At 43.6% G+C, this 11765-nt stretch overlaps 1 protein-coding gene across 1 annotated transcript; it reads right to left on the bottom strand.

The window, feature by feature from the left end:
• Positions 1–2387: 2387 nt before the first annotated feature.
• On the bottom strand, positions 2388–9523 carry SLC35E1 (solute carrier family 35 member E1). Its single transcript, XM_056335034.1, has 6 exons — positions 9108–9523; positions 8158–8228; positions 7626–7763; positions 6815–6940; positions 6079–6324; positions 2388–5624 (listed from the first exon to the last, which is right to left on the bottom strand). Exons 1-6 carry the CDS (start codon positions 9490–9492, stop codon positions 5391–5393), a joined length of 1200 nt encoding a protein of 399 aa, XP_056191009.1. The 5' UTR covers positions 9493–9523; the 3' UTR covers positions 2388–5390.
• Between the last annotated feature and the right edge of the window lie 2242 nt (positions 9524–11765).

Genomic DNA, 11765 nt, shown 5'->3' with positions numbered 1-11765 from the left:
AGTTCAGTTGTTGGAGATTTAAAGGAAAGAATGTTATTTAACATGTTCCATTTTGGAGGACGATCCATCGCAGCAGCACTTAAGCTATGCAGACCATTGGCATAACAAGAAAAGGTACATGGATGTGCAGGAAGCTCAGTAGAGAGTGAGCTGAACCTAAAAACTTAGGGAAAGTGCAGATGCTACACAGGGCCATTATTTAAGCACTTGCTTTCTTTCAGTGACTTATTTCTTCATGCAGTTAAAACAATAACATCCAAATAATTTCTGGTTCTTAACTCACCTGATCCTCCATTATTTTTCAAAGTGAGATTAAAAATACAGCACATTCATATACCTTCTGGATTCAGGAAAGCATTCCTTCAAAAGCGAGGCACTGATCTGGTCATGTTCACATCCAACTTGAGCTACAAGGCATGGCTGAAATCGCTTAATTCCTACTTACACGATTCAAAAAACCTCAAAAAACCCCACCACGCTTCAAGACCATTTATATGAGAACTAGACATCAAAACTCAAAGCAGGGCTCAAACAATTTTGAGGTCTTTTAATATTTTAGGAAAACTGAATCTACAAGTGGAAGTGATTATCTGGGAATCATGAGGCCAAAAGCAAACCGAATATCCTAAGGCTCACCTGGAGCTGTAATCACCATCTTCAATTTCAAGCATTAAATTACAATTCACAGGATTTCCACTCACACAGGTAACTCACAGACAGCCTCACAAAAAGGCATAACTTTTTATTCTTAACAAGACAAACCATGAAGACCCCACTATATTATCTACAGGATATAAAACCTCAGAAAGATGGATGCTTCCATGTATCCAAATAACAAAGGCTGGGCGGATGGGGTGGGGGAAGAATCAAATACAAACTGACAATTCTGCATCACTCTACAGTCCTGGAATTAACACAGATGCCAGGAGACCAGATGAAGTTCAAATCTCAGCTTATACTCAAAAAAGTATGAAACTTTTCAAAATTCCTTCTGCCACCTTTTGTGCCAACACACACGTCACTGCTTTGCACACTGGAGCCCCAGAGTCACCACTCAGGCTGCCATGTTTCTCAGAACGCAGTGACTGCTTATCCACAAAATGCTCCAAATGCTAGAGTTACCTGACAGAGATGTCTGCCAAAAACCACCTGAGCACCTGATTTGTTTCAGACAGGACAAAGTCCCAAGTACCTGGAAGTCACCAGTGCAGTTTCTTCCTGTCGGCCAGTAAGGGATCCCAGATCAGCAGCATCAGCTACAGGCCGGAGGGGCGTGTCACAGGCAATCCGGCTGAGTAACATCCAGAACTTCACAGAACGACAGCAGAAATAAGAACAGGAAAATAATACAAAAGTGTTCATTTGCTTAAGTGCCAGATTTCATACAGTAAGGAGTGCATTTTTTATGATTTTGTTTTGTTTTTTAAAACCACCCATATTCACATATATTTATAGAGTACCAACATAAACCCCCCAAAAAAGACAGGCAGTGACCGCCACCTGCGTATTTTGCGCTTGTGTATCTACATACTGTGATTCTATCATACACCTATTGTCTCAGGATTAACAAATTTTACTTGTCTTTACCACCACCACCAAGATATTTCAGCATTACTTTTAACAGCTTACAACATGGTTCAGAAAAGGAAGCCTTAGAAAAACAAAACTTTCCCTTTATTTGTATTGCACCTTTTTCACAAAGAGCTACACGGCAGAAGTTTCTTCTGCTGCAAAATGCTACATCAGAAAAATATGAGTTTGAACACAGATTAGAAAGAAAAGGTCTTGAGCTTCAGGAATCATCATAAGTTGATCCCAAATTACCATTTTTACAAATCACTGTACACCTACAAAGCCCAAGTATTGCCTCAATTTTATTTAGCAATCATTTATTTAAAAAACACAAGCGTTTTACCAGGTGATAAAGATGCTCCAATTACTACTGGGTACTAAAATTGAATCTGCCAGGGAAATACTTTGAAGATCTATTGAAAGAGCACCGAATACTCTATGAAGCTATCAACAGAAACCCCACAGGCAGTGGGGAGAGGTTGGTTTCCCTCACCCTGGTATTTCTACAACTATCCAGGACTGTTTTGGGAAGAATTTCTCCCATTCTGTGATGTATTTATACACATTAGAAATGCGTAATGGAAATCAAAACACTCCTAAGGATACCAGCGACTGGTGTTAGGACACCCAAATTGGCGCAGTTTCAGTCTACGTAACCACCTGGTAAGGTATCACACCCACACAGCAAAACATTAATCCGGTTTCTCATGAGTGGTCATTACTAATAATGCATGGCACTCCCAAAGCTTCCTGCAAGTAAAAAACTCCAACCAACCCCCTTCATTCCGAGTTAATAACGGGGTCATTATACATGATTTTCTAGATATGCCCTTTTTATTCCAGTGTTTCCATACTTTCTACAACTTATGTACATAGTTAAATACGTCATTAATTTACAAACCATGTTAAAACAAATGCTTCACCTTGCCAAACAAGATCTTGCCAGCGGTCCAAGATTAAAATATATATTACAACAGTATCAGAAACTTCCTTTACCTGAATGTGGGCAATATTGCTTAAGGACTCGAATTCACATACTCAGCAAAACCACCTCTTGTAACTGGTTCACCTAACCGTTTTAATTGTATGTTCTACCAGACAAAATGATCCCTGTTGACCACAGACCTGAACTATAGGAGCACAAACACCATACCAGGGAGTCTCCAGGGAAAAGATTCACTCTCCAGGCTCTAAATGGACAATATCCTTGTTTTGGGTCAGTCCCTTTTTGCTCTGCAAATACAGTAGTTTTGTTTCAGAGACACAGCGAGGCCACAAGCCCAGACCAGAATTTGGGACAAGGTATTTTTAACAGAAAACTCTCACCTGCTTCTGTACTCTTGACAGAAGAAGCTGAGCTAAAGACTTGCCACAGCAAGTGCGCAGTGCAAACTTTCTCTGAAAACAGTTGCAAAAAAGATCTGGTTATGTTCTCTAAAATGAAATAATCTAAATATATTTAATAAAGCCTCTGATCTGTGAATAAAGTATGAGGCGCTTTATTACAAGTAATGGTTCAAGTTGTATGGGGATGGTACAGCAGCAGACATAACAGAAGATGTGGAGATGAACTCCTAGTACACCTGCACATCCCTGGGGCCCCCACTGCTACTTTTTTCTGGTATGTCACCCCCCTGAGAAGTAAGGAAGAACCATTTCCATTTTCTCAATGGCACAAAGACCACAATGAAGCGTTTGCACCTAGCTCCCTCTGAAAACAGTTGGGCAAACTTCAGCCCCACTTAAAAATATTAGCCTAAATACCTCATCCTCAAATCAGTCCTTTGCAGAGCCAGAACCTAATGCAAATCCAGAGTTCACACAATCCTTTTTACATGTATGTAAAAGCACTTACATGGTGGGAAGTGAGACTTAGAAATACACATTTTGCAATTCCCCATATTAAAAAGAAATAATTACACATAAATTAATACTGGAATGGGCAAAAGACTTTTCATCTGAAAGAACGCTTTTCCTCATTACCTTGTTCTTGTTAACCTGGGTTAGGAAATACTTTATGTAGAATTTCTAAACTAAAAGTCCAAGTTCTAAGCTAGCACTAACAGATTCAATTCCAGGCAAGTCAAGGAAGTTCTGCTCACAAACATTAGCAGCATAAAGCATTAGCAACGTAAACCTATCTCTGAAGTTTCAGAAAGACCATTTCCTCTTTTGGACCGTAAGGTGGAAGGCAGTCTACATCACTACCTCCACAGTCAGCCAAAAGATTAAGATCAGGTTGACTTTGCACTTGAAAATAAATTATTTATTATCCGGAAAGGAGCCAAATCATCACCTCACATCATGGAAATGGTCATTTTTAAAGCAATAAATAAGCGGAGGGAGTGTTCTGTACCACACCCTAAATGTTGTCATGGGTGTGTAATACCTCTCTAGTAAAAATGTAATACTTACACTATCAGAAGTCTCACTGTACAACAGCTTTTCTGTTAAGGAAAGAAAGCCCCTAAAATCTTCTTTTGCCAAATAAAAATCTGGCTCAGTGAAACCCAAGTTCAACTGGTTTCATTCCTTTCATGCACAGACGCGGTATCTGATGCACAACAATCAATGTGTCTAGAATTAAGTACATTCGTTTATACTAACAGAATCGGTTCTTCTTAATCATCAATTATCTATTTACTGCTGATTCAAATATTTTTTTCTTAACAATTTACTATTCAAGCTAGGGGAGTTGCAGGAACAGAGCAGGATACACAATTTAACTTTGGCAGGAAGTGGAACTCGGGCTAAATGCACACAGCAACTCCAGCAGCAGTAATTAAGAAACTTAAAACACCAATTAGAGGCTAAAAAGACAGACAAGAAACAATGAAGAATGATGGCTACTCAAATTAATGCGTTCATAATAAATGATTCATGTAAGAAAGCATAATATATGCACAGAACTGAGAAGAAAACACCTTAAACATTTCAATTTTGAAAGTAACAAAAGACTTTTGTAAGAACAGGTGTGAAGCAAGTAAAAAAAAAAAATCTTATTCCAAACACTTTATTTGTGGAGGTGTGTTCTTTCTGCATTGCCAAGGAAGAGCAACGTCCGAAGTTAGAGGACTACGTTATTCAGAAGACAATTATGATCTTTGGCTCTGTTTGTTATCTACAGTGACTGGGACAACAGTGATTTTAGGAAATTCTGTTTCTCTGTGCCTCAAGTACGCTTCTTGCAGAGCTCAATCTTCCTACTGTCTACTCTTTCAGAAACATGTCTGCTTTGTCACCAAAAACTAAAGGCATAGGCACAAAAGCAGTTAATACCCACATGAAGTTTCATTGGTGCTCAAGATGAATTCAGGTCTACCTATCTGCAACTGATGCGTGTAAGTCAAATTATCAGACAGACAAATCCTGATAACCAGAAGTCTCACTTCTTTCTGAAAGTTTCATTAAAAGCAAGGATCGTTACAACATGAGAAAACAAATTAAAGGTAGTGTCACCAGCCTGGAAACAAAATACTGGCCAGAATTTAGCTGCCAAAAGACTCATCAGTTGACAGGACTCTGAAAAGGAGCGGTAACAGCAGTGACGATCACTCTGAAGTTACGTACGTGCATTTCACCAGAATCTCTGTACAAGAGCTACACTGTGCATTTGGTTCCAGTGTCAGATCTAGTGGTTTCATGTTTAAAGGTCTGCTTAGCAGAAGTTGAAGGTCTGTACCGCTTCCACTACACATGCATCTTCCCTTCCACAAAAACTGTACAATAAAATGGCTTTACATTCATGGATGTACTAAAAGTTTCTGATAATGTTGGGGACACTTTGATATCACAGTCTATACCTGTTTGCCAGGATTCTATATATCAAAACGATTTAAGTTGTAGGTAGTTGGGTAGTTTTGCCGATTATACTGGAAGTGATCTGTTAAGATACTGGTTCGACCGTACTGATAGTCTCCATGTTGTGCAAATGCCGTAAGTCCATTCTGAGACTTTTCAGGAGTGTTTCGGTGACGGTCCAAATTCACAAGGTCTGCAGTTGTAACGGGAAGTAGCTGCTTCTTTGCTTCTTGATTTGCATCATATTTTGTCTAGGAAATAAATAAATAAATAAATAATGTTTTTCTTTGGTATCACCTAACATACTCATACACCTAGAAAAAAGCATAATAGCTTTACAATTACACCACTATCTATGCCTGTTAGAGTCTTACTTTAGTGGCTTCTAACAAAAACCTCATTCCCCTCACGTGGCAAATCAGTAAGCTGCTCTTTTGCTCAAGAGGTGTGCGTTACTTCCCAATCTTCATTTTTCAAGCAGATATTAAGATCAAAATTTAAGCTTGTTAGAATCCTAACAGCTGGTCTGACCCAGGCACCCACGTACTCCACTTATATGTACCTCCTCTGCAATGAAGCCTTATGCACTCTACATGTTTGTTCTGCCAGCTGTTAACTTCTTGTACAAAAAATAATTCAAAACTACTGGACTGTTTCAAGTGAGCGTCCTGAATAAACAAACAGCCCCCCCCCCCAAACCCTTACCTTGTTATATAAGAAGACCCCCAAGATAGCTGTCATCATTCCAAGGACATTGGTGCTCGTAACCGGATTGCGAAGCATTATAAGGGACACCGTGATGACCATGATTCTTTTTGTGGCGTTTGCGACAGAGTAACTTAGCGGGCTGATCAGATTAAGAATACTGAAGGCAATGACATTCTGGGCAAAATTACAGAATCCACTGATTATAAGCAGCATCAAGGTCCATGACCAATGAGACATCGTGCTCTGTCATAAAGACAAACATTACAAGAAAAAAAATTATCTCAGGTCTCAGATAAGAATGCAAATACAATGAGTCACTTCTTACCTGCCATTAATGGGAAGAACATCTGCAACTTCACTCTAAAGATGCACGCAAGTATGTTACATTATGCAACTACCAACTCTGAGAAAACATCTCTCTGCGTATTTGTAACACACGTTCTGGGTGCATTTGTTCTGTCACCAGCCACTAACTCCTGAGATTTACATGCACACACTACCTCTCCTAGCCCTGACATAAATTCTCACAATGAACGCTACGTTTATTTTTTTTATATAATTTTGTGAAACAATTTGCATGTATTGCACAACAGTTCCTTCCACGCTGACGAGAAACTACACTGAAACACTTCAGCACACTCTTCTGGTTGGGTGGTGGTGTTTGTTGATTTGTTGGTTTTATTTTCTCCTTTCTTTCTTAATAGCAAACAAGTTTCCCAAATACGACACTTACCAAGTCATTCTCTACTAAGAAGGAAGAAAGATCTACCAACACCCACGTTGGGATCATGAAGAATACAGCATGGCACCCAAGTATGTTCAGCAACCGAAGGTGATGTATTCGGGAATCTCTTAATACCTGACAAAACACATTATTAAATAGCCTTTCTTCAGCTACTGCCCACGTTATCAGCAGAGATTCAGGAGCTGTCTAAAGCTGTTACTGTTAAATAATAGATAAATTATGAAAATAAGTAAATACCATTATAGTATGACTTTCCTATAAGGACAACCAAAGAAAAACAGATGTCCATTTGAAAAACAATGGTTTCTTGAGTGGTGACTCTTAGTATTAACAAGATAACAACACATATAAGATGTTCTATAAACCAGAAATAATTTTGTAACTAAACAGATTCTGGACATACATTTTGTTTCTAGGATTTCAAGGCAAGCTCAGTGTTGACACTAACTCACTACAGAGAAAGGATTTGATACAAGATACATTAAAAGCTTTCAAATGAGCTGCTGAATTTAAGCACTTATTGAATTGTCAGCGGAAAAAAACATCTATGCTGAGGAGTAAAGAAAACTGAGTTCTGCCCGATTTTCAGTATAACAGCTTCAACAGGTAGGATTTGCTGTAGAGAACAGGCATACAAAATAGCCAACCATTACTTTGGGCTCCTTTGACTATAAAGTCAACTTTAAAAAGTAAATATGTATATGTGTACTGGAAAAGACATATTAAAGTATTTTTAGCATACCAAGTCCTGCTAAAGGATGATGCTACTAATCAACATTATGAACAGCAAAACTATTACCTTCTTTGAGAAGATGTTCTGAAGTGAAAAACACAGAGTAGCAGCAAGTGCACTGATGAGTCCCCACATGTCAAAAGAAAGTTCCGTGACTGTGGCCAGCAGGACACCAGTAATTATGGGGATCAGAGACAAGTACACCTGAAAGGAATACAGAATAGTAGCTTACGCCTTCTAAGAACTTTCATTTCAACTGAGTTTATATATACTACTATTTGGGGAAGAAAGGAGAAAGAAGAATAAAGCAACAAAACCAGGGAGCAATTTTTATGCTATTGTAGTTGGAGAAAGTTTAAGCAACTACAATACACGCTATAACAACTCCAGCACATCAGAGAGCATCACCTTGCTCAACATTCAGATGTGTTTTCTTTACGTTCACGATAAAAGGAATAAGAATTTGTAAAGTCTGTGTAATCTAACTTCAATCACAAAATTCACCCAGCTAACCAAAGTCCAAGCTTTCCTGACCCCAGCCAGCAGAGCACACCACGGACACCACCAAGAAAAGGAACCTCAGCAAACCTGTCCGCACCTTCGTCGTCTGCTTTTCCTTCATTATGATCCGCGAAAGAAGAACCACCCATATTGGCATCGTCGCTTTTACTGAGAAAGGAAAGAAAATGTTGGTGGAGATGCAAAGCTTGGGCCAACTCCATCAACCACCGTCAGCAGAGGGTGAGTGCTGGGGAGGTAGGAGGGGCTCAGGTCTGGTCCCACCAGAGCCATAACCTCAGCCCACGCTGGGTTGTCCCTCCTCACCACTGTGCTGGGTGCTTAGACAAACACTGGCCAATTCTCGGTGCTGCACCAGGCACCCACATGAGCACGCGGTGGGGCACAGCACATCATGCCGGGCGCCCACAGAAGCACACGCTGGGCTTCAGGTCACTGCACTGGGCACTGGTACAAGCATGTACCGGGGAACGAGACACTGCACTGGGCACCCATATGAGCATGCAACAGGGACCAGGACACCGCGCTGGGCATGTATAGGAGCACACAGCAGAGACTGGGACACTGCACTGAGTGCTTGTATGAGCACACAGCAGAAACTGGAAAACTGCACTGGGCACAAGTAGGAGCACACAGTGGAGACTGAGACACTGTATTGGGCACCTGTATGAGCACACAGTAGGGACTGAGACACCGCACTGGGCACATGTACAAGCACGCAGGGGGGACTGGGAGACCGTGTTGGGCACTTGTATGAGCACACACTGAGCTTCAGGTCACCGTACTGGGCCCCCGTACAAGCCAACACTGGGCCCCAGACCATTGCACCGGCCACCAGTCCGAGCACACAGCGGGGACCAGGACACCGCACCGGCCACCCATACGAGCCCACACTGGGCTTCAGCTCTCTGCACCGGGACCCTAGACGAGCCCAACCGGCGCTGGGCCAATCCCCGCCCGGGCACCTGCAGGAGCACACGCCGGGCATAAGGCCGTCCGTCCCGTCCCGTCCCCCTCCACGGGCCTCACCTGTGTGCGCGTAGGAGACCGGGACCCGCCAGAGGGAAACGTGCGCGGAGACGGAGGCGAAGTACTTGCCGAAGGCGAGCGGCAGGATGTAGCGGGGATAGGCGCGGGGCGGCAGCTGGGCCGGGCCGGCGGGCGGCACCCGCCAGGCGCGCAGCAGAGGCGGCAGGAGCCCGCACAGCCCCAGGATGTGGAAGAGCGAGACGGTAACGGGCCGCGGGAAGCCGCCCAGCAGCAGCTTGTTCACCACGTTCCCGCCGGCGCTCAGCCCGTACCAGGCCAGGCAAAGCGCCGACACCCGCGCCCCCTCCCGCAGCGCCGGCCCGCGGCCCCCCCGCCCCGGCACCGCCCCGGCGCCCGCCGCCGCCGCCGCCAGCGGGGCCGCCATGGCTGCCTGCGCCGCCCGGCCGCCGCAACGTCACCGCCGCCAACGCGACGCTTCCCGAGGCGGGGCCCCGCCCCCTACTCCGTGCCTACGGGTGCCGGCAGCCGCCGCCGCGCGTCACTTCCGCCGAGCCGCCCTGGCGGGAAGGCCCGTTGAGGGGTCGCCCCGCACTCCCGCCCCGTGTCCCCCTACTCCACCGCCACCCCGGGCCCACCGGTGGGAGCGAGAGCTCCGGCAGAGCCACGGGCCTCTCGCCCCGGCGCCAGAGCACGGGTTCCCCTCAGCCCGAGCCTGTCAGCTTCGTGAGGCGGGACCCCCCCTCCCCCGCGGCAGTGCTGCTGCCTGAAGGGGTGCTGCGGGGACCAGGTCCAGCCTGCGGGGGCGGGGGGGTAGCCCAGGCGAGAGCTCGGGGTACGAGAAGCACAAAAGTCGCTTTTGCTGATCTGGGGCTCCAGCACAAGCGTGCTCCGAAGCAGCAGGCAGGCCTGAAGGGCAGCGCGGCACCCGAAGCCTGCCTCAGGAAACCGAAAGGGCAGTCGGCACAGTGACCGAGCAAAGGTTACATACCCCAAGGCAGTGAGACAATTGTTCCTGACCTTTAAAACTCACTCAAGGAATGTGGAAGGCTGGCATATTAAAAAGTGGGCGAGTACCTGTCAAGGCGGGAGGGGGTTCTCATCCATGTGCTCTGTCAAAAGATATTTCTGCATCATTAATGTACCTATAAAAACATGCACTTTAGGTAATGGCAATTCCTGAAAGATCTGCAGGTGAGCCACTTCATGTCATCCACTGACAGGAAAGAGATGGCAGTGTATTAAAATCAAGATTTTTAGGATTAGAATAATAAATTTTGGAAGGTGGGTAGGAAAAACCAGTAGCAGAGAAACTGAGTTCATGCAAAAATGAGAGTACACAGCAGATATGCACACGGTAAACTTCATTCGAACTTGTTTACAAAATTGACAAAAAAATCATCACCTTGTAAACTTATTCACATTTGTTGGAGCTCACAGAACCGGTTATAGCAGCATGCTGAAATAAAGATTGTCAAGCCTCTTCTCACCCTGGATGACATCCAAGTGAGTCGACCCTTACAGCAGAAACAAACTCGGTATGGAACAAGATTTAAAGCTTACATTGTAAGTGAATTTCTCTAGTGATTTTGTACCACTAGGGAAAGGGCTGGGTCTAATACCTGACGCTCCCTCAAGCCAAGGGAGCACCAGCATGGTCAGTTTGCTACCAAGAGCTGGATGTGATTTGAAAGCAGTGATGAACTTAGGGCATCACCTCACCGAGTGTGGTCCACAAGGGCCATTGATTGCATAAGAAATGTAAGCAGTGGAGAAAAAAATGGGTAATACTTTGTCATTTCCTGAAATTTGCCCTATATTCGAAGGCTTCAAAAGAGCACAGACCCTGTTCCTAAATAAGACCATTCAGGGAAAGAGGAAGAAGGGGCAAGGGGAGACAAGAAGCACAATATTTTTTACATAAACAAAATCCAAGTTTTCCAAAATGACCAGCTTTTTAGCCCTCTACCATCAAAACTACCTTTCTGAACCGCAAGACAGTAGCTTTCCCCAGCTCTAAAACACACTGCTTGACCTCATCAACTGCAGAAGGACAAAATGGAAGTAAACTGAAAATATACTTGGAAACATTTTTGGTAACCACTTTTTCTGGTTTCACTCTCAGACCTCAGATTTCAGAAATGGAAGCAAACAGACATCAGCTGAGGTTTTTGAGACACCCACACATTTCAATACCAGTCAGATCACAGAAACAGTAGGTTTGAATGACTTAAAAATAAACCGGACCTTATCAGTTGTATTCCAGGGAACAAATCAACTTAATGTATACCCGGCACGGAACATCCTTTTAAAATCATGGCAAGAGCTTGACTCTGCTCTTAAAGGCAGGAGGACTTTTGCCAAGGCTCTTCTCCGTAGAAGCAAGATCCAGCACAAACAGGTTAACAGAGTTAACATTACTAAACCTATAAATATTTTTGGTATAGTGTCTCCTCCCCTTTTCCCCTGGATAGAATCCCAGCATGGAGGACTACAGAAAACAACTAGTCCCAAATGTTAAAGCATTTACAATTAATAGAAACTCTTAGCTTTCTATACTGAACCAGGCTGCTTTAGAAAGCGTTTTAACGATTAGGAATAATACATTACAACGTTACTGAGAGAAAAAAAAAAAGATGAACTATGACCTTTAAAATGTTTAGACTTTGAGGTACATTAACAGCAATTGGGTTATCAGTC

This window comes from Falco biarmicus, chromosome 4 (assembly GCF_023638135.1).
Source record: "Falco biarmicus isolate bFalBia1 chromosome 4, bFalBia1.pri, whole genome shotgun sequence".
In the NCBI taxonomy this organism is placed as follows: Eukaryota; Metazoa; Chordata; class Aves; order Falconiformes; family Falconidae; genus Falco; species Falco biarmicus.
Note: the sequence above shows the minus strand (reverse complement) of the source record. Positions and strands in the feature narration are given on the sequence as shown.

Excerpts from the sequence above, each read along its gene's own strand:
- SLC35E1 (XM_056335034.1), bottom strand. The coding sequence starts at position 9,492 with ATGGCGGCCCCGCTGGCGGCGGCGGCGGCGGGCGCCGGGGCGGTGCCG. Across the intron at positions 8,229-9,107 it reads GGTCTCCTACGCGCACACAG|TAAAAGCGACGATGCCAATA; the intron begins GTGAGGCCCGTG and ends TTCCTTTCTCAG. Across the intron at positions 5,625-6,078 it reads GGGTCTTCTTATATAACAAG|ACAAAATATGATGCAAATCA; the intron begins GTAAGGGTTTGG and ends TTTATTTCCTAG.